Here is a 23,762-nt window from a genome sequence, read left to right on the forward strand (position 1 = left end):
GTCTCTTGATGGGTTACAACCAGTTTCCAGTGATAATTTAATGGGAGAGTTTGTGTTTCATTTTTAGACTTCCTTAAAGAGCTTACAAATATTGTGAAAGCCTGTAATTCTGGCTATAATATCCTACCCTGAAACAGCGTATTACATCATATCTATCATCCTTGATTCCCTTTTCTCTATTACTACTAATATCCCTCAACAAGTTCTATTAGTTCTGCTTCCAAATTATATTTTGAATGTACTCTACAGCAATAGCTCCTAAAGGACTCCCAGCTTCCATGCTAGCCCCTCTATACTCCATGCTTCAGACCACAACTAGAGTGATGTTTTTGGAACACCAGTCAGGTAACCCTACTGCTTTAAATTATCCAGCGGCTTTCCGTTGCAATTAGAATCCAGCCCTCTTCCCTTGGTCCTCAAAACCCTTCATGATCTGATCTGATCACCACCCCTCCTTTCACTCTGTACTCCAGCCACAATGACACTTGTTCCATCCCTAAAACTTGCCAAGTTTTTGCATCTGTTGCAAAAGCCTTGGTTTTTGCATCTGTTGACCCCTCTACCAGGAATGTTCTTCCTGCAAATCATTTCATGTTTGTCTTCATAATTCGTTTCTCAAATATCGCCTCTTAGAGAAGACTTCCCTGGCCACCACACTAAAGGAGCCTCATATCTAGGTATTCTATCATATTGTCCCACCTCGTTTTCTTTCTTTTTTTGTTTCTAATAGGACTCTTCATTATCTGAAATTTATGTTTATTAGTTTATGTTTGGAATCTCTCTCTCTCTCTCTCTCTCTCACTCTCTCTGTCTCCAGAAACAGAAAGGCCTTGCTGTCCTTTCAGGATAGGGTGGGGAAAAGAAAAAACTACATCTCATTCTTTTATGATGAATCTATTATCATGAATGGCAGATTAATGAGGTTCTAGATCCAGTAACCTGGATGTGACTATAATTGGCCTTTGAATAACTACTTACACCAGAAAACAAAAATCAGTTTTTCTCTTTCAAGTAGAGATTCTGAAGACTTTTAGACTCTTAGAAGTCATAGTGTTCTTAGTTTAAAACCAAGAATGAGTATAAAATAATACTCCCGGAGGCAATTCTACAGACACGTTTGAACTAAATCATGTTCTCGAACCAAGTAAAATGACTCACAAGGGGACTATTTGATTTGTACAACATTCACTTAGGTTACTTAGTTCTAAGATATTAAATCTATAAAATATTTCCCAGTATTCTCTGAAAAGGTATCTCCCAATTGTAAATTCTATTTTTAGCAGCCTTCAGTTCATTTATTGAGATTCCTTGGAATTAAATTATTTACCATAGAGTGTTCCCAACTTCCCACAGCATTTACCTGGGTCATACTTATCTATGTCTGGGTTTGTGAATTCCTTGAGGACAAGGGACATTGTTGGAGGCCTCATCTTTGTTTTAAAGAACCCACAGTGTGGGAGCTGCCCTTTGTAACCAAGAGCTCTTCACCTGACCAGCTCTTCTCCAGCTCAGGACAGGAAGGAAGAGACAAATACAGTCCTTGTTAAGTAAGAGAAGCATCTGAGCATGGGTGTCAAGTGATGAAGGCTGCTACCCCTTGGCCATCCACACATGTTAATTGCTCCTGTATTTTAAACAGTTGTATTGTATAACCAGAGCAAAGTGTTCTGCTCCATGAAATCTGTTTGGCACCAGTCTATGGGGGTGGATGGCAAAGGTGGAGGCAACAGAAGGTGAGAGTTGGTGGATGGGGACAGAGAGAGAGAAATGGGCATAACATACGGCAGTGGTTTACAACCCTACACAATCAAAAATAGAACATGGGGGAAAATCTGGATGTTGTCTTTATATATAATAATAAAATGCATTTCTACATATTCAGTGAAAACAAAGCAGTTTGTTAATATTTGTTTGTTTGTTTGTTTTAAGTATCTTTATTATGTCCTGTCCTTGATGATCAAGAAAGTTTACTGGAAATTGCTCCTTCACCAGGAAATTGCTAGTATCACTTCAGACCCACTTGTAAGAGCCTGGAATCCCTCTCTCTAAGGTCAGGACAAACAAAGATCATCTCTCTTGTTTTAGGGGCAAAAGTGAAAGTAGAATAGGCAGAGGTAGAGTGAAGAATGGTGTTGATACCAATTAACCAAATTAGATGGAGGAAGGAGAGTTATAACTGTACTTGCAAAGAACTCTTCGTTCAGTTTTTTCCCTTAAACATTATATCATCAATTTTAAAAACTTCAGTGTGCACGTGACTCATGTGGGGATGGTATTGAAATGTAGACTCCCAGGACCACCCCCAGGAGAATTGGATTTAACAGGTCTGTGGCAGAGACCGGGAATCTGTATTTAAACACCTATCCCAAGTCAACTGTGATGCAAGTGACCCTCAGAAACACTCTGAGAAATAGCACATCAGCAATGATGAGTTTTTAACCTCTAAAAATGAACAGATTAAGAGGGGTGTGAATGGGACATGGCGATACTGGAGATGATCAGGTGTCTAGTTCTATAGCTCTGGCTTCCCACTGCTCGTCTCGTATCTCAGCACTCCTCCATCTACTTCACCCAAATCACAAAACACGAACAAGGTTTTGGGACTGATGCCCCCCTGGCTGTTAGATTTTCATGTACTTTTTTGAAGTGATAAAATCTCCTTTTTTCTAAACACATCCTGTTTTTCTATCTCCAGATGATATAAAAACTTCATTAAGAAACTTGATAAACAGTATAGGAAAATGAATGGCTGAAAGGTGGAAACAGGTGGGTGAGATGAACAAAATCACAAATCCTCAGATTAGTAATATGTAAATCGCTGAGGAGAAAGCTGAGTAAATACCTTCCATTCCCATCAACAACTTCAGAGAAAGGCAAATTCCATTCACCTCCTGCCTTGCCTGCTGATCATTATGTAGACCTTGAACAAAGTGCTTTGGTAAAACAAATAAACAAGCAACTAAACATCCCCCCCCACTGCCCCCAGTTTTAAAAATTATTCATGCATCATAGAGGCCATCTAAGAGGATATCACTTATTCCTGCCTACTCAGTAAATTATTTGCTCAGGAAAACTCAGCTAGTTAGTGGTAGGTGGCTCTAGAGCCAGCTTTTTCCCACGTGGTGGTCATGACCCCATTAGCAGGTCTTGAAATCTATGTCCTGGGTATTGAGTGTCATTTTTAGAAACATGAAACTGGTTAAATAGAAAATATCACAGGGAATAAAGTTGAGAAAACGCGGCTCTATTTCACCATGTGGCCTCAAAAAGAGATTTGAGCTAATCTCCAAGTCTATTACAATTTTATTGAGGCTAAAGAGAATTTCACACTCCCCACCAGATTTTAAAGGCAGTATCATCTTCTGTATTTTTCCAAGTTAAAAAATAAAAATATGTGATATTCTAAGAATGTGAAAATTCTTACTTGGGAAGCAAATGCCGTATCCAAGACAACGGACAGCTCAATATTCATTCATTATGCAGTAATTGGAATTGCAGTTGAGATGAATAAACAGGAAAAGCAAACAATGAAGAGTCCAATATATCAATTTAAAATTAAAAAGAAAGAAGAGAGGGAGAGTGAGACTGCGCTAGAGAGCGAGAGAACGAAAGAGCAAGCGAGCCGCACCTAGAAGTTCAGTAGTGGGGAATGCTTGACACAATTCTGCCTCCGCCTCAGTATGAGTCACGTGGTTTCAGCTTGGGCTCAACCACTGATTCGGAGTTACCAAAGGATTTTCTTAACCCTCACCTGTGCCACCCCAACGTGGATCTCAAGGACGGCAGGATAGCAGGGATCCAGAGCATTCTTAAAAGGTTTAAGTCCTGATGGGAAGTTATTTTAATGACAAAGCAATGATAGTTTCACTGTGTCGAGGAACTTTGAGGAAGTGACAAAGTCCACGTTTTAAAAATATATTTCCTATCACACACACCTACTTTCTAGAATAAAAACCAAAGCCATGTGGGCCTGTCATTTTACTTTCTATATGTTGTAGATTTATAGCAAGTTATCAGGATGATCCGTCATCTTGTAAAAGCTTTTATCAGAAAGAGGGGAAACCTCATGGCAGAATTTAGAGTGTGAATTCTGAAGGTAAAACCAACGTCTGAAATCTGCGATGATTTCGGACGTTGGTTTGTTTTTTTTGTTTGTTTGTTTTTTTTTCTCGTTGGTTTGTTTTTAAACATTGTTTAAAACATCAGATATTGATTTGTTTTCATCTTTGAAGCTTTTCTTTTGAAAAGCTGATTTACGGGAAGCCGGACTTAAGTTTCACTTTTGGTTTCACTTATCTAACTTTTTATTCCAAAAATGAAAAATCCGCTTGTTTTCCAAATTACAGGTTTAGCGGCAGCGTAAGAAAATCCAGTCGGGGGCGTGGGGTGCTGACCCGGGGGCGGGTCTGTCTGGCAGGGGTGGGCGGAGAACTCATCCACGCTAGCTCATTAGCTGCGGGCCGCCGCGGGTGGTCCTCGCAGTCCCGGGCGCAGTGCCGAAGCCTCCCCGCCAGCCGAGAGTCTCCCGCCCGCAGGTAGGGAGCGTTCTCGCTCACTGGCCAGCATCTTTGGCCATCTCGCTGGGCACTTTAAAACGGAACGTCAACAGACCCTTTCTTTGGGATGGAGAGCGGAGGAGGGAAAGGGAAAGCGTGATGGTTTGGGTGCAGTAGAGCCGATTAAGGTTAATAAGAACAAGTAACAAGTTTAGCCTTTAGCTAGGGGGATTCAGTTTTGCTTATCTTGTAAGTACATATATGTTCCTGCGCGTTCACGAATGTGGTCCTGAGGTGCGTAACCGGGTCTAGAGGGAAATTCCTGGGTTGGAGGTCGGGACACCTGGGTCCTAGTCCACCTTTAGCTGCTCATTAGCAGTCTGATGTGGGTAAGTCATCACACCTGCAGCATCTCTTAAGGTCCCTTCCTGCTGTAAGAGCCAGGATACCCGAGCCCGAGTTCTTTGCTCTATCTACTTTGAGGACTAAAGGAGTTCTGAAGGCGGAAGAGAGGCGCCTAAGGAAAAAAATGTTAAACATTTCTTAGCCACATTGAGCTTAGCCTATGTCAAAGTTCAGTTTGGGTTTGTCTTACAACACAGGGAGTCTTCATGTATCATTGTTCCACCTTGTTTTGTGCACCTAATGTGGCTGATTTTCTATGGATTAAATTGCTTTCTAAAAATGTGATTTTTTTTTTTAATGGCTACATTCCATGGTGCTGGATAACCAAACAAAATTAATCCCCCATGCTGGACATAAAGATTATTTACAGTGGTTCACTATTTTAGCCATTCACTGGACATCATTGCGTATAAATATCTGGGACATTGCTGATTATTTCTTTCAGATTAACTCTTACAAGTATAACTACTTAATCAAAGTCTGAATGTTTTAACAGCCTTTTGATACAAATTGAAAATTGCCTTCCAGAAAGGTTGTGCCAGTTCACATTGACAGTTGCCCAGCAGTTTTTAAGAACTGTGATACTCTAAAGAAAAAATTGGCCTTTTTTCCAGTGAGGTAGAGTAGGCAGAGGTTACAGGATAATAGTTAGAGTGTGGTCTTAAAGGAAGCCACAGAAATACTATTGGGAATTGAAGCCACACCTGGGAAATGTACAAGAATATCTCAGTGTGACTGAGGGGAAGGAGAATGGGCACAGGGTTTAGTCGAGTTTAATAGAGTTTTATATTTCATAGAGGTTTAATAGATCAACTCGATCTGTTAATCGGGTAGGTTTTCAGCTTACTTGGAGACACATTTTCAAACTCTAGGAATTTTTAAAAATCAAATCATAGTACATATACATCAGGTAACAATCAAAGGAAACCCTAACTAACAGATATCAAGACAGTCCTTGCTTATACTTTTGAGAAAGAAAGCTTGAGTTCTTTTCCCTGTCTTTTCGTCCTACCCATCCTACCTTAGCGAGCTAGAGAAGTAGTATCAGCTCCATAGTGTTACACTGGGTTCCCCCAGGGACAAACCTGCTTCCCCATCCTGAATGAACCATCACTTCTTCCCTAGTTCACGTTTTCCTTGCTCTTTGAATGTCTCAGTTCTTGTCTGGGAATTCAGATATACTGTCAGAGTTTCTTCCCTGAAGAAGATGTCAGTGTTCTCAGACCAACTGCCCTAATGTGGAGTTTAGAGGTCAAAGACCATGTCTATTTACATGGTCCCTATCTATCTATCTATCTACCTGTCTTCCCTCCACTAACAACTGCACTCCAAGGGAATGGAGCCTTGGAAGAGGAGGTATAATGAGGAATTAGGTAAATATCAGATCTAATCCATCACCTTCCAGTAAACTTTTATTACCTCTAAAATTTTCAACTGAATTCGTTAAGGGATAGGAACTCCACCAGGGTATGCCATAAACATTGGAAAAGTTAGTTGAAATCCATGAGTGGATTTAATGTCCCTCTGTTTTATTCAGTAGTTCTTTGCTTGGAGTTAGGGGCATCTTAAGTTTTCTTCTGCCCGATAAATGTATTTGTGTTTATTATATCACATTAGTATTTTATAATTGTGGTATAATCAACTCTGGCCCAAGTAAAGGATAGGCAGATAGCTGCTGCAGCCTCATTTCAGCAACCTTTGTGTTCTCACAGTCCTGGCTGCCATCCCTGTTTCCCATGTACAGGACAGACAGAAAGGAGTGAAATAAGAATTATGCACCTAACACTAGCAAGAGGATGATGATGATTTGTTTTATTTTACCATTTTTGTATGTGTATATCTATATGAACATGAAGGATTCATACAGGTTAATAAGAAACCAGTAAGATAAACAGGCCAAAAAATGATCAGATAATTCACAAAAGAACTAAAACAATCAACAAACTTCAAGTTGTACTTTGTAATTAAATTAGAAAAAATATATATTTTAAACAAAACCAAGTGCTAGGTGAAGACCCAATGTAACTGGCACCAATTATCCACATGTATCAAGAACCAGGAAAATGTTCTTTGTCCTTGATCAACAGTTCCTCTTGAGGAAAATCTGTCCTCAGGGCCTAGCCTGGGACCTGGTACACAGTAGACACTTAACAAATATTTGCTGAATACACAAATACTTATATTTTTAAAACTGGAAACAATCCTCTACCTAACAACAGGGAAACTAAACATTATGGGACTACTAAACAAGATACTTATAAATATCATGCCGTAAAATGGAAATTATTTGTCAAAATATTAAATGAAAAAATGGGTGTTATGTGTATAATTGTTCTTAAAAGCTTCATGGGGAAAAGACTGGAACAAAAATATATACTGAAATGCTCACAGTGGTTGCAAGGTCTCTCAGCCTTGGCACTGTTGACATTTTGGGACAGATAGTTCTTTGCTGTGGGGCTGTCCTGTGCATTGTAGGAGGTTTAGCAGCATCCCTGGCCTCTACTCACTAGATAGTAGCAACCCTCTCTCCACCCCATTTTGACAACTAAAGGTGTTTCCAGGCATTACCAAATGCTCCCTGGGTTAAGTGATGGAATAGTGGGTGACTTCCCCTTCTTTTCTTATTTGCCATAATGTGGTAATATTATTTTAATAATGAAGAAAAACAGAAAAACAAACACATGCCATTATTCTACCTCAACTCTGATGTTTGGGGCTCTGGGGTTCTTTCCATTATACTACTCCATGTGCCAAACTCTCTGCAGCTTGGCAAGATGAAATGGTTCATTAAGTTTTGTTTTTATTTTTTTCTAGTAAAAGTAAAACATATTCATTGGTTTGAAAATCTGGACACAGGAAAACACCAAAGAAGTCATTCACAATCTCATCTCCCTTTTCTTCTTTTTCTCCCATCCTTTCTTCCTTTTGAAAACTATAAAGAGATAAATACCTGACTATTCTTCCTTTAATTTCGTTCCTAGACATAATCACTGTCAGCATCTCGGTATGGATTTTTCTGTAAATTTCCATGTCTAAATATACACACACAGATTATTTCTTTTTTAAACAAAAGTGGATTTCTGCTACATATACTGTTCTGCAACTTACTTTCTACATCTTTACAAAGTCAATACATCTACATGTATTCCTTCCTTAATGGTATTACATTATAGGGGCATACCAAAATTTATTTAACCATTTAGGCTATCTAGGGTATTCCCAGTTTGGGGCTGGTATTAGCAATGCTAATCCTTTGACATCTACTGTTACATGCATGTGTTTTTGTTTTTGTAAGATATATTTCTCAGAGAGGAAGTGAAAGCAAATATGACATATACATTTAAGATTTTAATGGAGATTACCAAATTGCCCTTCCAAAAAAGGTTATACAGATTCACATTTCTACCATTAGTGGGTAAGGAAACCCATTTGTTCATATCCTCAGAAATGCTAAATATTAGGAAACTTTATAATTTTGATCAAGCTAATAAGTGAAAAATGGCATCTCATGTCTTAAACTATCATTTTTTCTTTACTGGTAAAATTGAGCATCGTTTCCTGTGTTTAGATGTCATTTGTATTTCTTATTCTCTGAACTGTATATTAGAACCTTTGGCTCATTTTTCTGTTGGGTTGTGTGTACTTTTCTTATTGATTTTTAGGAGCTATTTATATATGTATGACATAAATCTTCTGCCTTACATATGTGTAACATTGATTAATTGATCAATTGTGAGTTTTTGTATGTATACAAAGGTCGAAGAGACCCTAAGGCAGAAAACTGGCTTTCTTCTCAAAATGTAAATATATGTATTACATGAGAGAGAAAATACGTTAATAAATAAACAGATTTGCTGAACTATAGAACAAATCTTCTCTATTTACTCCTCTACTGGAATATATGCTCCTAGAGGAGAGTGACTTTTCTTTCCTGTTCACTGCTGTATCCCTAATGCCTAAATTAGTGCCTGGCACAGAAAAACTACTCAATCAATGTTTGCTGAATCAAAGAATTGGTAGAATTTCAAGCAGGATGACACAATGAAGTGTAGAATCTAGGCAGATACCCCTGAAAGAGGGCTGTGAGTGAGTCACATCTTAATGTGAAGTGGTTGAATCCAACTGTTTCTCCTTCTCACTCCCCCTACTACTAGTGGAATCAGTTTATTGAGGGAATGGAATTTATAATTTGGGATAAACAAAGGACAAAAGAGGAGATTTTAGAAGGATGGAACCTGGGGGAGAACTGGTGTGGTTGGGATAATAATGTGGAAGGCTTGAATAGTTAAAGGGTAGGATGAAAGTATTCAGCTGCTAGGGGGGAAAAGGCATTGAAAGGTGGGAGATAATGGAAGTCAGATTCTCCTTGCTTTGAAATTTTGTATAGGGCAGGCTTGGATTCCTAGATATGTTACACTGCAGGAAAAGAACAAAAAGTAATTGAGAGGATTTTGGTGCAATATTTTCTTCTTGGTTTCTTTTGAGTGTACAAGTGTTTTTCAGGCCTTGTAATTAAAATTCTCATCATAGTGCCTTTTTTTTTTTTCATTTAGCTTTGTGTGGCTGTGGGATATTAAGTGAAGGTATTGAACTTCTAAATTCCCTGCTGTATTTCAGCACTTACAAATCAGTCATTGAATTTCAATTAAAACTGCCAAGTCCCATAATGTCTGGGTATTCAATTATTGAGTAAAGCAGTTTTCTTTTTGTGTTTTCCATAATTAGGTCATTCCAGAAAGATGAGGATATATAGTATCTTTACATTCATGGCTTACTGTTGTTTGCTGAAAGGTAAGATACCAAATCCTTTCATTAAGTTCTATAATTTAAATATTTTAACTATAAGATAAAAACTGAAATAATAAAAGAGATATAATTTTTGTAGAGAAGACATTCTATTTTTCCTTCATTATAATTCATAAACATATTTCATAAACCCATTTCACTGGACAAAGATATAGGGAGTATGGACACATCTAAAGAAACAAAATTAACCCATATCCATTTATCCATTACTCATTATCCATTATCCATTTCCCAAAGGTAATTACTTAAAATATCTGAGGAAATGGCCTATGTGTATACTTTTATATGCTTGTTTTAAACAAGGGCAGGATCATTCTATCCACCTTGCTCTATGACCTGCTTTTCCCAGTGAGTATATTCTAAGGAAGAATTATAGTGTACATGCAGTGTCAGGGTAACACAGTACTGACATCAGCCTGAGACCCTCCCTAAATCTCTGTACTCATCTACCTCTGGCCAGACAACTGATTAAGAGTTTCGGGCAGTATGTAGAGAGGAGTATTGGAATCTATGATTTAGACTATGTAAAAGGCAATGAGTGTCCAGTCAAAGGACATTCTGGGGATGTCCACATGAAACAAAGTATCCCTGGTTATAAGTACCCCATTACCATATAATATTTCTAGAGTAGTGTATGTTTATGAATTTTGGGACTACAACTTGTTTAGCTAATTTTATGATTTTAATTCAGGAATGAGATATACATCCTAAAACATGTCTCAAGCTCACTGGATAAAATATGTATTTCAGGGAAGTAAGTCCTTAAATGTAATTATCACATAAGTGATCAGATAAAGCTTTTGTAAACACTGCACTCATTTTATAAATTTTTTGAGGAATTTTCCATCTTCTAAAGATTGGTCATCTTTCTTTTCAGCATTTACTATCACAGTTCCCAAGGACCTGTATGTGGTAGAGTATGGCAGCAATGTGACATTGGAATGCAAATTTCCAGTAGACAAACAATTAAACCTGTTGGCATTAGTTGTTTACTGGGAAATGGAGGATAAGAAAATTATTCAGTTTGTGAATGGGGAGGAAGACCTGAATGTTCAGCACAGTAGCTACAACCAGAGGGCCCTGCTGTTGAAGGACCAGCTCTCCTTGGGAAAGGCCGCACTTCAGATAACAGATGTGAAATTGCAGGATGCAGGGATTTACTGCTGCTTGATCAGCTATGGCGGTGCTGACTACAAGCGGATTACTTTGAAAGTCAATGGTAAGACCTATTATAGATAAAGCGACACAGCCTTTATTAAAACCATATCTCAGTGTTGAGAACTTTTCAGTCTTGGAATTCCAGCCTCACTTTCCACAGCAGCAGTCTGTTCATTCACTCATTCACATACTCATCCAATGAGCATTGCTTGAGCACATCCTATTTGATAATCCCTGGAGATCCAGAGCCAAACGTGGCAGTCATGTTTCACAACACATTCAGTATTCCTAAAAATAAATTCCTAATCTTCACTTTTTTATTATTATAAAAGTTATATATATATATATATATATATATATATATATATATATATATATTTTCTTGCAAATAATTTGGATACTGTGGAAGAGAATAAATGAACCACAAAATTGTCTCTCCTCCCTTCACCACTATCTTCCATGGCATACAAGGATAATAGTCACTATTTGTGTGTCCCTCCAAGAATTTTTAAATTCAATACCTATTTCTTAATTTTATGAGGTCTGCCAGCATTTTTTCTTTGAACCTCTCTATGTCAAATCCAAATAAATATATTAAAGACAAACCCCATTGTAAGGTTCACATTCAAAAAGACTTGAAGTCAATCTATGAAGGCAAAAAATAGTCATGTCAAGTATTTTTTTTTTTAAATGATTTTTTTTTTAATTTTTATTTATTTATTTATTTATTTATTTTTGGCTGTGTTGGGGCTTCGTTTCTGTGCGAGGGCTTTCTCTAGTTGTGGCAAGTGGGGGCCACTCTTCATCGCGGTGCGCGGGCCTCTCACTATCGCGGCCTCTCTTGTTGCGGAGCACAAGCTCTAGATGCGCAGGCTCAGTAGTTGTGGCTCACGGGCCTAGTTGCTCCGCGGCATGTGGGATCTTCCCAGATCAGGGCTCGAACCTGTGTCCCCTGCATTGGCAGGCAGATTCTCAACCACTGTGCCACCAGGGAAGCCCTCATGTCAAGTATTGAATAAACTATTCTTCCTCAGAGACAGTATAAACTATGCTCACTAGACATACATTCATCTTAAAAATCTGTACCATTTTTATCTTGGAGTGTTGAAGAGGAACTGTGTCAAATTCCTGGGTACTGACCTATAAATATGACATCAGGTCACCTGGGTTCAAAGTTTGGGGTTGCTTCTATCTCAGTAAAGGAAAACACCTTAGCTGACCACCTCTGCTTTCACTGTTAAGATTCATAAAATTGAGAGCTGAAAGGATCCCAGGCAAGAGCAGCTAATCCAAACACCCAAAGAACAGAAATCCCCCGAAAGGATCTTCTACTCACATACTTCCTACAATGATACCCCTGTCATTTGGACCTCCCTTCTATAGCCTATTGTAATTACTTTCTGATATTGAGCTGAAATCTGCCATCTCTAGTCATAGTTTTGAGATTATCTGCTTGCTTCTTTTGTTTACATGGTGACCTTTTAATATGTGACTAGAATTAAATCATCATCCCTTGGTGTTTCTATTCCTGACCTAAGTACCATCAATCTGAATGTCAGGAATATAAATAGATAAAGTTTACATTTATCATAAAGGGGTAAAACTAATCATTATAAAGTCAAAATCAAAATTATATAGGAATTAGGAGAAATGCATCTGTTTTATGGTACATTGCTGGGTCTCTGATTCTGGCTCAATTAATGCTACTGTTGTCAAAATGTCACTTGTCGTGTGGGTTAGATTTAATTTAATTGTATCTTACCATATGCTTTTCCATAACAGATATTCATGAAAGCAAGCTGATGGGATCCCAAGTTGGGATTTTTAACTTTTCTTCAGTCCATCAGCAAATATCAGGCATACTATGTTTCAAGGCATTAAAGAAATTATCAAGACTTAGCTCCATGAACAGCCAGCATTGCTGGATCTAGGGTGGGGAGGAAGAGCATAAGCCTGGCAGTCGGTTAGAAGGAAGTATAGAGTATATGTCTCTGCTTCCAGAAGAAGAGTCTCTCATCAGTCTGTAGGGAGTATGCAGAGAGTGGAAAAGCTGTCCCTGTAGTGAAGAAGGGTGTTCTTCCAGGTTATCTGGGCTCTGTAATGTCCCTTGTGGATTTGTGATTTCCTTTGCTGTGGTTTGACACAATGGGAAATCTTTTGGCACTGATGGTTTTTCCAAGGAGGGATCCTTGATGGAGCAAAGCAGCTGACCAACCAGATTTGAGGATGTGACTTGTTTGACCATTCCATTTTGTACTATAAATTACTAATTTGGCATCCTAGTCCCACTCCATCTAGCTGTCATTTGCACACAGTGGTCTTGGAGGTCAAGTTGAGCTGCACTGAAAGCAAGTCAGCTACCAAGATTCAACTGCACTGAGGCAGTGTCACCAAAGAAGTGTGGTGGCCAGCTTGCATGAGCTTTACAACTCAGGGAAGTAGAACTCCTGAGTCACCTCCATATGCAAACGATTTCACAGTAACGCTGTCGGGCTTCGCTTCCCATCACTGCAAACATGTGGTAACACAGCTTCCCCACAGGGAGTTTACTCACCATGGGATTTTAAAGGTGAAGCATTTCAAAACTGAAATTTGAAAGAGTTTAGTTTTAGATTAACTCAATTATTATCACTTTGGTGTTGTTGCACCTTTCATGTTTGTTTAAATACCAGACTCTCGGGCATCTGACTTTCAGTTGAAAATGTTCTTTTTCCTTAAACACTGAATCTAATAGCAGGGAAAATGAAGTGCCCATTTCTACTTTTAAGAACTTAAATGGGATGAGGCACTGAAAGAACAAAGTATGTATAGTTATCCTGACAAAGCCAATTTGTTCATATGGACCAAGGATTAACTGCTATCATTCTTCACCAATCCCATCTCTCCTCCAAATTCACCAACCAGCCCTGTTTAAGTTTTCCCTGTAGCATTAAATCCCCATCTAATATATCATGTAACATATCATATAAATGTGCCTACATATTTTGTTTATTATCTCTCTCCTTCTTCTAGAATATATAGTCCACAAAGGCAGAGATTTCATCTCTTTTATTCATTACTGTATCCCTAGGACTTGGCATATAAGAGTAGTAGTGTGATAAGAACCCACAAAAAAATATATGTTGAATGAATGAATGAATGGCATATTTCCTCAAATAGGATAAGCCTAAAAAATTTGAAACATGAACTGGTTTGGATACATGAAAATTTATTTCCAAAACTGTTCATTAGGAACTGTCAGTACTTTCTAAAGAATACCACATGAGTGCACTTTGGTAGTAGTAAGAAAAGGAAGAGCAGCTCTAGCAGTAAAAGCAGTAGTAATTAAGCCTTATATAGTACTTATGTGCCAGGCCCTATCCTAAGCACTTTGCCTATATTATCTCATTTAATCCTCAAACGACTCTATGGAGTAGGAGCTTTATCATGTCTAAGATGCACGTTTTTCACATTTTACTATCTCTGAAATCTGAGTGTGTCTTTCAGTAGGTGACATCTTAAGAGTCAGTGATATGTGGTGTTATTCTTCTCATTTCATGGATGAGCAAACTGAGGTCCAAAGAAATTAAGTAATTTGCCAAGTTCATTAAACTATTAAGTGATGAAGCCAGGTTCTAAACTCAAGCAATCTGGCTCTGAAGTCTGTGCCCTTAACAACCAGGTTTATTTCCTGTATTGGTACCTCCAAAGTGTGTATTGAGTTGTATATTGACTTCAAAACTACTGTTAGCTTTTCGTGGTCTGGATGTAATAGTTGCATTAGTACATGTGTACTCTAGATCTAGTAAACCAGGAGTCTGCAAATGTTTTCGATTACCTACCCCATCAGTAAAGCATGTTAAACTAATATATATATGTGTGTGTTTATAAAGAATATACTTGTGCTAATATATGTTATATCATCAGAAACTGACATTTTTTAAAGGCAAAAGAAATTGAATACCACCAGTTTCATACGGTTCAACCTAATACATTGCACATTCTATAAATGTACAAAAATAGAAATTTTAAAAAGATGAAATGAAAATTTAATAAACAATATTTTCAATGTCTTACTAATTGTGATGCTTCACTATAATTAGCTAATATTTCAAGGCATAATATATCTTAGGTGAAATTTATCATTAACAAAAATGGATGGTCTTGACAATCTTGAGGTTTTTTAACCAATGCCTTGTCAGATCCAATTAGGTACTTGTTGTTTTACTTCATAAAGTCATGGTAAGAAGTATCACTCCTGCCATTTCCTTTTGGTTTTTGCTTGAATTATTGGTAATATCTTCAATCCTCAGTTTCTTTGTGGGAAACCTTTTAATTAGTTGTTCATTTTGTAAGCAGGTTAGTTTAGTTAAAATTAGATGAGAGGGACTTCCCTAGTGTTCCAGTGGCTAAGACTCCGCACTCCCAACACAGGGGGCCCAGGTTCGATCCCTGGTCAGGGGACTAGATCCCGCATGCCGCAACTAAGACCCGACACAGCTAAATAAATAAATATTAAAAAAAAAAATTAGATGAGAGAACCTGAATATCTATAATAATCCCAAACAAGTCACTGTCCTCCCTTAGGTGTTATAAAGCTCCCCTATTCCTTTAAGACAAAGTGAGGCCCAGTGTCAATCAGTAAATCTTATTAAGCTTAGATTATTTCTTAATTGTTATGATAAAGATACATATAAGCGGAGGTTCTAATATTTTCTTCTTAAACCCAAATACATGTGCTCCACTTGAGAGACTAATAAAATGGGTATTTAATCAGTGAGTAGAATGAATCCGCTAATTTGTTGGGCCCTTAAAGGTACAGTACATTTATACATATGCCCAGGCATGAAACAACATTCTCCTTTATTCTTATTCCATTAAAAATAATAATCAAAGGGTAAAAAAGCAAACATTTTACCCTTAAAGTTTACTATTAACTCTGATTTTAGGCTTGGAATTTTAATTGTCCAAAAATCAAGCTGTGTGCTATATGAATTAGAACCTGTTATGGTAATATTATTTCATGAGGTATAATCAGTGGATTCCTTTTTAAAAGAATGCTTAAATATAATAGATAAAGGTTGAGGATTCAAGTACTCATGAGAACCATTATTTATATGTTTTGAAATTGTAATTATGTTGATTTCCAATGTTTTCATTGAACATAATATCATTATTTCAGTTTTGTTTGATCTTGGCTGTATTGTATTAAATCTCTGTGAATATATCATATCACAAAGCCATTGTTGCGTCTTTAGTAAAGGAATGGAGAATTAAGGCTCTAGGTGGACCGTTAGTGGTTACACTAAAATATTAGAAGTAAAATAAAAATTATGCCAACAGAATAATAACATGTTAACATACTTATCATAACTAAACATGAAAAAGATCTTAGGCATTGTAATTGCACTAAATAATCTACTAGAATATTTAGTACATCGGGTATCTTAATCCTAAAAGGGTCCCAAACTTATGATCTAAAATTTAATCAAAGTTTCTTCCTTGAGTATAATTAAATGATTTATTAAAATAACCAGCATAAAAGGTTTAAAAAATAAGTATCATAATATGGTATTCTAGATGAGATCCTAGAACAGAAAAAGGACATTAGGGAAAACTAGTGAAATGGAACAAAGTATAAAGTTTAGTTAATAGTACTGTACTAATGTTGGTTCCTTAGTTAGGATGAAAGTACCATGGTAATGTAAGATGGTAACAATAGGGGAAACTGGGAGAGAGGTATGTGGGCACTCTGTACTATCTTTGTAACTTTTCTGTAAATCTAAAACTATTGTAAAATTTTTTAAAATGCATTTAAACTTTAAAAATTATCATGCAGGAACATGTATCAACTTTTACAATGACGTGATACTATTTTCATACCTAATTTCTGATCATTTACCTAAAATTGGAAAAGTGAATGGCCCATCAAAATGAGATTTTCTGTTTATTAAATAAAGTCCAAGAAAAAAGTACTGAACAGCTAGAGATGTTCATGTTTATAAAGACAGCTTTACATCAACAAAGAGATAATAAATTTAAGAATTTGGCCCTTTGTAAAAACTGTAAAACTTTACTGCGAAACATATAAAGACTTGAGTAAATGGACAAACATATTTTGTATTTAGATAGAAAGACTACTGGTTTAAAGATGACAATTCTCTTTTAATTAATCTATACGTTTATCAATACTTTGAGCGCAATAAAAATAACAATATGTTTTTTATAACAAGGTAGTTGTTCCTTTAAGCCCAAACTTGGCCCAAGTATGAGTGGAAGAGTTGAGGCAGAACTACCAGGCATTCCCCACTGCTGAGACATCTGAACATTAAGCTTATTTCTCTGAGAACAGCCTGGATTGGTATTCTTTCTAAGGTAGACAAGACCAAGCCACATGTCTAGTTCTGTGCTAAGTGAAAGCCATGCCTTCTTTTTGCTCATGACCTAGCTCCATACCGCAAAATCAACCAAACAATTTCTGTGGATCCAGTCACCTCTGAACATGAACTAACGTGTCAGGCTGAGGGTTACCCTGAGGCTGAAGTCATCTGGACAAGCAGTGACCACCGAGTCCTGAGTGGTAAAACCACCATCACCAGTTCCAAGAGGGAGGAGAAGCTTTTCAATGTGACCAGCACACTAAGAATCAACACAACAGCTAACGAGATTTTCTACTGCATTTTTCGGAGATTAGGTCATGAGGAAAACAGTACAGCTGAGTTGGTCATCCCAGGTAATATTATGAATGTCTCAATTAAAATGTGCCTAGTACTGTCCCTTGGTACCTAGCCTGATGCCTGCTCATTGTAAGCTTTCATTGTTTGTTGAATGAATGAATAACACTGTATTTACAAAATGCATCCTACTTCCTCGCCTCCATTCATCCAAGTCATATTGCTACTTAATAAACACTCAGCAAATATTTATTGAATATGCGGTACGTGCCAGGCATTGGGGACTCAGTTAACACTCTCCAGGAAGTAGATAATAAAACAGGCAATCTCATTTTATGTAGGACATGCTCTTGTGGCTGGGGGATCTAGGGGAGCACCTGAGAGGAAGACTCAACTCAGGCCAAGTTTCAGGAATCCAAATCTGAGCACATCAGAGCTGTTTCCTTCTTTCCAGGGTTTCTGTGGCAGGAAGCAAATGGAATGTACTTTCCTATCTTATTCCAAACGGGAGAGATCCTTCCTCCCCATCTGCCTCCTCCAAGGTAGTCTGCTTAGTGCGTAAGATATAAGACTGTGTGTCCCTGGGCAAGCAACTCGACTTCTTCTGTGTGTTTCACTTTTCTTATATAGTTATAACCTATTGGGCAACACCATCATAGGAATACATGAGCTACGGTGTATGAAAATAATTTGAGACTCTTGTTTGCGCAGAATCAACGATTTTTTTTTTATCTCACTCTCCTATAGAAGTGGGTAAGGCAGGATACAGTCTGGTGAGAGGCTCAGACCTTTAGAGAAAGTGAGCCTTGAGAGCATGATGTTAATATAGGGTTGGCCAAAAAGTTCGTTCGGTTAGTGAATACATTCAATGAAGTTCTTCGGGAAAATGAAAAATGTGTCTTTTATTTTTACTTAAAAGCGAGTGAACTTTTTGGCCAACCCAATATAAACCCAGAGGTTTATATTGTCTGCTTCTCAGAGGCACTTCTCACCACTCTCTCCCCCACTAGATGTTGACAGTGAAGCTTAGGTACTTCAGAGAAAACAAATAAAAAATTGAATAGAAAAGGCAAACAATAGGAAAAGACAATCCAGGGTGGTCCTATGAACAGAAAGAACAAAAGAAGTTTAGAAAATTGAAGAGATGCTCTTACTGGGGTGTGAATCACTTTGGTAGGAGCTGCATTAGTATAATAGGTTCCTGCCATTTAAAAGCTATTTTATGATAACTTACTTGTGGGAAGACCTAGGGTTAACTCACCTAACTGCTCAGAATCTGTTTCCTCATCTGTAACCTGGGGATTAAAAAAAAAAAATGGCACACCTAATTCATAAAGTTATTAACAGGCTTTGTAAACTGCAAGCTACTAGAGAAAAGCTGACTACGGTTGCAGCTTTAAAGCTTGAACTAGGTAGTCATGGATCATGGCTAATGGTGGGAGGTGAGAGTTAGCAGTCTCTGAGCATCATGTGCCGTAAGACCCCTTTTCTTCCTGCATGGGACTGGAGACAGGTTGGTGAGAGGTGCCAATGATTAGATGTCCCAAGATGTTCAAACTGTGGAGGAAGAAGAGATAGCAAACAATGGTCCCAATCATGGCCACAGATATGGGGAAGCAGGAGCTCTTTGGCAATGCCAGTTGGCCTTCATGTTCCATCTTTGCCATGTGCAGTAGGCTGCTACCTTTTATATTAAGGAATGCAGGAAGTGAAATAATCAAGGCTACCATATAATATTGAGTTGCCACTCCCTGTGAAAAGCACTTTATAAACATTAGCCTCACAAGAATTTCATTATCATTTCCATTTTTTAGGCTGGTTAAAGGACTTACTGGAGATCTCAAAACTAGTGAGTGGCAGCAGAACTTAACCCCAGGTTCATCTGTCCAAAGCCTGGGCTGCTTCCACTTTTCCATGCTGTTCCCATTTTCATATCTGAGGTATCTCACCATTCCAGCCACTCACTGGAAAGGAACTTATGGTATTTAAGAAAATTAACCTAATACTAACCTAAATTAAGCATCAAAGATGATTATTCTCTTGACCCCTTCCAAAGAAGATTTTATCTTTAGTCAGTTTCTTTTTATTTTGTTTTGCTTTTCAGAACCATATCCAGATCCAGCAAAAAAGAGGACTCACTTGGTGATTCTGGGAGCTCTCCTGTTGTTCCTTAGTGTAACCCTGACAATCATCTTCTGTCTAAAAAGAGATGGTATTTCCTTTATTGTAATAGTCTCCATTGGGGTTGAGGGGAAGTGTATGAGAGTGCTACTGTTGTCACAATGGCATTTAGTGGGCAGAGCCAGGGATGCTAAATCTCCTGTAATCTGCAGGACAGTCCCATGTAACAGGGAGCTTTTCTACCCAAAATGCTAGGGGTGCCCCCAGCAGGAAACAGTGATTTATCAAATGGTTTCCTATTAGCTTTCCCTTCCAGGGCCAACTTTCAGTTATGCAAAGTAGGTTTTTAGTTACTGTTCTGCAGCATCACTTTCATTGAAGGGCGGCAGTGAACACTTGTTGTAACATTTCCAAGGGGGTGAGAATTGGATCATGGCTGCAAGCAAACCTGACTTGCCTCTGCAAGGTAGCACAAAGACACTCCACTGTTTGATAGCAATTATAGTGAAGCTGTGCAGGATTGCTGGGTGAAGATCATGAGAGAAAGGTTGTGTATGGAGGTTGAAGAAGACCAAGTGTTAAACAATTTCTTTCTGTCATGCAAATAACCACAGACTTACAGAAGAGAAAAAGCTAAATGCCTGTTTGTTTCAGTTGAATTTGTCAAGCATTAGTTGCACTGTTATATTGAGCTGGTTTCTGGGACCTTTAAATAATAAAGATAGTTCTTTATGGAGAGCAGTGGTACTTTTACCATAGAGTAGTTTGCAAGATTTCTGGCTGAGGGTGTTATATAGATTTCAAAATAATTTTAATGTGTGTATTTCTCTATTTACCCAAGGGGACAATTAAAATTCAGGAAAACGTGGCTATTCAAATAATTTCCTTTCATTTTAAGATGATTCAGAGCGAACATTTCCCCAGTACTTTGAGAAGTACACCAAAGTATCTGATGATGATCTGTGTATAGAGTTATCTGTTGACAAATAGGGAAGTGGAAAATGGAAGGGAATTCCAATAGTCGTTGAGAAATTCCCTACAACCCTGTAAGAGGTGGGTGGATCTGGGAAAGTGGTGTAATTGAGGGAGTGGAGGTCAGCTTCTTCTAATGAACAAGTACATAACAGAACTGAGACAGCCGGAATATAAGGATCAAGTTTCAGTGATAGGAAGACCTGAGATGGCTTTGATTTGTCCAAGGAAGTGGCTGTGGCCAACTTGCATTTCCATGTGAAAAATAATTAGTTGGCATTAGAAAGGGCTAGAAAACCAACGTATAATATAGTGTCTCAGAATATGGTACATCTCTGGGGGAAGAATGGAAAATATAAGTATATACTCCTGAAGAAAATTTAGGAACAAAAGCATGTGTCCTAAACTGTTGAATTAACCTCAGGGGTTGGGACTCCTGGAATACGGAAGTCTACTAGATTTCCTAAGGGATTAAAAATGTTTCATAGGAACCTGGGATTTAAACTTGAGTCACTGTGCGGGATGTAGAGTTGTGTTATATGGAAATAAAAATAACTTTTTTTTTTTTCAAGTGAGAATGATGGATGTGGAAAAATGTGGCACCCGAGATATGAACTCAAAGCAGCAAAATGGTAAGAATATTAGCAGGGATCGGAAGTTGAAGGAAAAGTAAACAAAAAGTTAAAGAACAAGGAGAAGGCTATCAGCCGTAATCTCCCCTCATTTTACAGAATGCTGACTGTTGGAACTGCCGGCTCCTCTTTGCCTCACAACTCTGATATAAGAACTATTCCCACAGTCTGAGATTTAGGGATGGCAAAGGAGAGTAGAGGGATGGCTCTTTGCGGAGGTAGGGGAAGGAGGCAGCTTCTCTCTGTTAGGTTTCTATTGCTCCGCATCCTAACATCTCCCTGCAATAGGGGACCAAAGTGATTTATGTGGATGGGTGATAGATAGATGGATGGATGGATGGATGGATAGATAGATAGATAAAACGTGTATCAGGCACTGTGTGTACTGCTTCATGTGCAGTACTTCAATCTCCTCCCTCCACAAAATCAAAGAGGATTTATTTATTTATTATCCTAGGATAATACTAGGATTATTCCCATTTTATAGTAGAGAAAACAAAGGGTCAAGAAGATAATATAAATTGCCCAAGAATATAAATCTGGCAAAAATCAGGCGTTGGGGCCCACTAGCCTGACTATAGAACCTTACCCTTAACCTGTTCACTTAAATCCATTCCACAACAAATGTCTACATTTGTAGAAGTCCGCAAAGACCTCACCCAGATGATTGAACTAAGAGGAAAGTTATGTTAAGGTTTCTAATTCTTTTTAATGTAATTAGAAACCACACTTCACAGTGAGCCCAAGTTTAAAGTAGTCTAATTACCTTGGACAAGCTCAGGCTTGTTTTGTTATGTAGTCCATAGCACTCATTTGTGTTGTAAAGCTAATTAATGAGTGTTGTTTGGAGCATCCTAGGGTGACAAACCATCCCAGTTTGCCCAGGACTAAGGGTTTTCTCAGAACATGGGTCTTTCAGTTTCACAACCAGGACAGTTCCTGGCAAACCAGGATGGTTGGTTACACTTTATCATGTAAAGGGAATTGGACATAAATATAATATGCTTGTTTCTCTTATTGCAAGTTTATTATATCATCTAGCAAATATAACTTATGTTTCTCATTTTCACTCTCCAGATACACAATTTGAGGAGACGTAATCCGACGTTGAAACTTCTGATCTTAAAGCAGGGATTCTCAGCCTGTGGTTTGAGTTCGTCAGGGTTAGGCATGGCCAGAGGCATGCAATGGGCCAGTGGGCTGCAGATGATGTAGAACTTAAAAGGCCCAAGCTCTGAAAATGGAAGCTGGGAAAGAAGAGGAGAACAAAGGAAGAAGGAGTAAAAAAGGTAGCCTTAGCCTGGAAGGGAACCTTGATACTTCAAAATAACTGGGAGACTCATCAATGCATATGAAAAGGAGAAAGGACACTTCTGAATGATAAATCTCCATGCAAATTATCCATCACTCATCCTAGGAAAACAGGTTGAGATTCCCTGATTTAATGGTCAGTTCCTGCAGAAGTGCCCTTTGCCTTCACTCAGTGTTGATTTGTCTTCTGGGTAATTGAGAGTCTCAGTGTTGCAACAGTACTTAAGTATGAGTTATTTTTATTTATTTTGAGTCTGTGGGGTCTTGTCATGTGAGTGTGGTTGTGAGTGATTTCTTTTGAAGATATGCTGTATTAGAAGTTAAGATTATGTCACCAGACCAAACTTACTGCTTGATGACTTGTGTGTGTCCAGCAAAATATAGTATTTGTAAGTTGCTTGATATCCTCTATAACTATCAGTACATAGGAACCATAGAGAACAAACCATTGGTTTGTATAGGATATTACCTTATTTAACCCATTGATACTTTGACTGACTTGGATAATCTTATTCTCAGACCTCAAAGTAAGATACATTACCAAAATATCTGTTACGTTTAAGTATCAGCTTTACTACTATGTGTACACATAATCTCATTTCATCCCTGTAGCAGCTGTGTTGTAGCAAGCACTATTATTCTACCCATTTCACAGCTGAGGGAGCAGAGATAAAATAACTTGCCCAAGACAATAAACAGCAGACCTCAGATTTCCAAGACTGTCACCCACTGTCCTTTTATTTATTTATTTATTTTAATTGAGCTATAGTTGATTTACAGTGTTGTGCCGATCTCTGCTGTACAGCAAAGTAACTCAGTTATACACATATACACATTCTTTTTAACATTTTTTTTAATTAAAAAAAATTTTTTTACCCGCTGTCCTTTTAGAATACAATTTACAGCTCTGTTTTACTTTAAGAAATTCATTCATTCAGTGAACATTTAGGAAGCATCCTACCATGTCAGTCACTGTGCCAGGCAGAGTATACAGATGTGAGCAAAATAAAGCACTTCCCCTCGAGGAGCTCGTGGTATGATGCGGACAGCAGTAAGAAAACGTATTGCTACAATGTGGTGCATTATCATAGTATAAGGTGTTCGAGGAGAATGCTTGTATGAGGAGGAAAGTCTAGAAATGCTGCCAAAGGAGGGGACGCTCTGGGTAGCCAGCCAGTGTGTTCCTGGACAGTTGAAAATACTTAAAC

The 23,762-nt window shown here is 38.0% G+C and overlaps 1 protein-coding gene across 4 annotated transcripts in view; it reads left to right on the top strand.

Annotated features, from left to right (window-relative positions):
* Positions 1-23,372, top strand: part of CD274 (CD274 molecule) — a 167,969-nt gene extending 144,597 nt beyond the window's left edge. For 3 of the 4 annotated variants that reach the window (XM_068553413.1, XM_068553414.1, XM_068553415.1), the window contains 4 exons: positions 9,627-9,692; positions 10,585-10,926; positions 17,293-17,577; positions 19,623-19,894. In XM_068553413.1, coding sequence (XP_068409514.1) covers positions 9,641-9,692; positions 10,585-10,926; positions 17,293-17,577; positions 19,623-19,894 — 951 coding nt within the window. In that variant the 5' untranslated portion in view covers positions 9,627-9,640. Of the gene's footprint in view, positions 1-9,626; positions 9,693-10,584; positions 10,927-17,292; positions 17,578-19,622; positions 19,895-21,183; positions 21,244-22,320 lie in introns of those variants that run through there. The other variant, XM_068553417.1, reaches the window with a different exon arrangement.
* Positions 23,373-23,762: the final 390 nt, after the last annotated feature.

Source organism: Eschrichtius robustus, chromosome 10 (genome assembly GCF_028021215.1).
Source record: "Eschrichtius robustus isolate mEscRob2 chromosome 10, mEscRob2.pri, whole genome shotgun sequence".
Taxonomy (NCBI): domain Eukaryota; kingdom Metazoa; phylum Chordata; class Mammalia; order Artiodactyla; family Eschrichtiidae; genus Eschrichtius; species Eschrichtius robustus.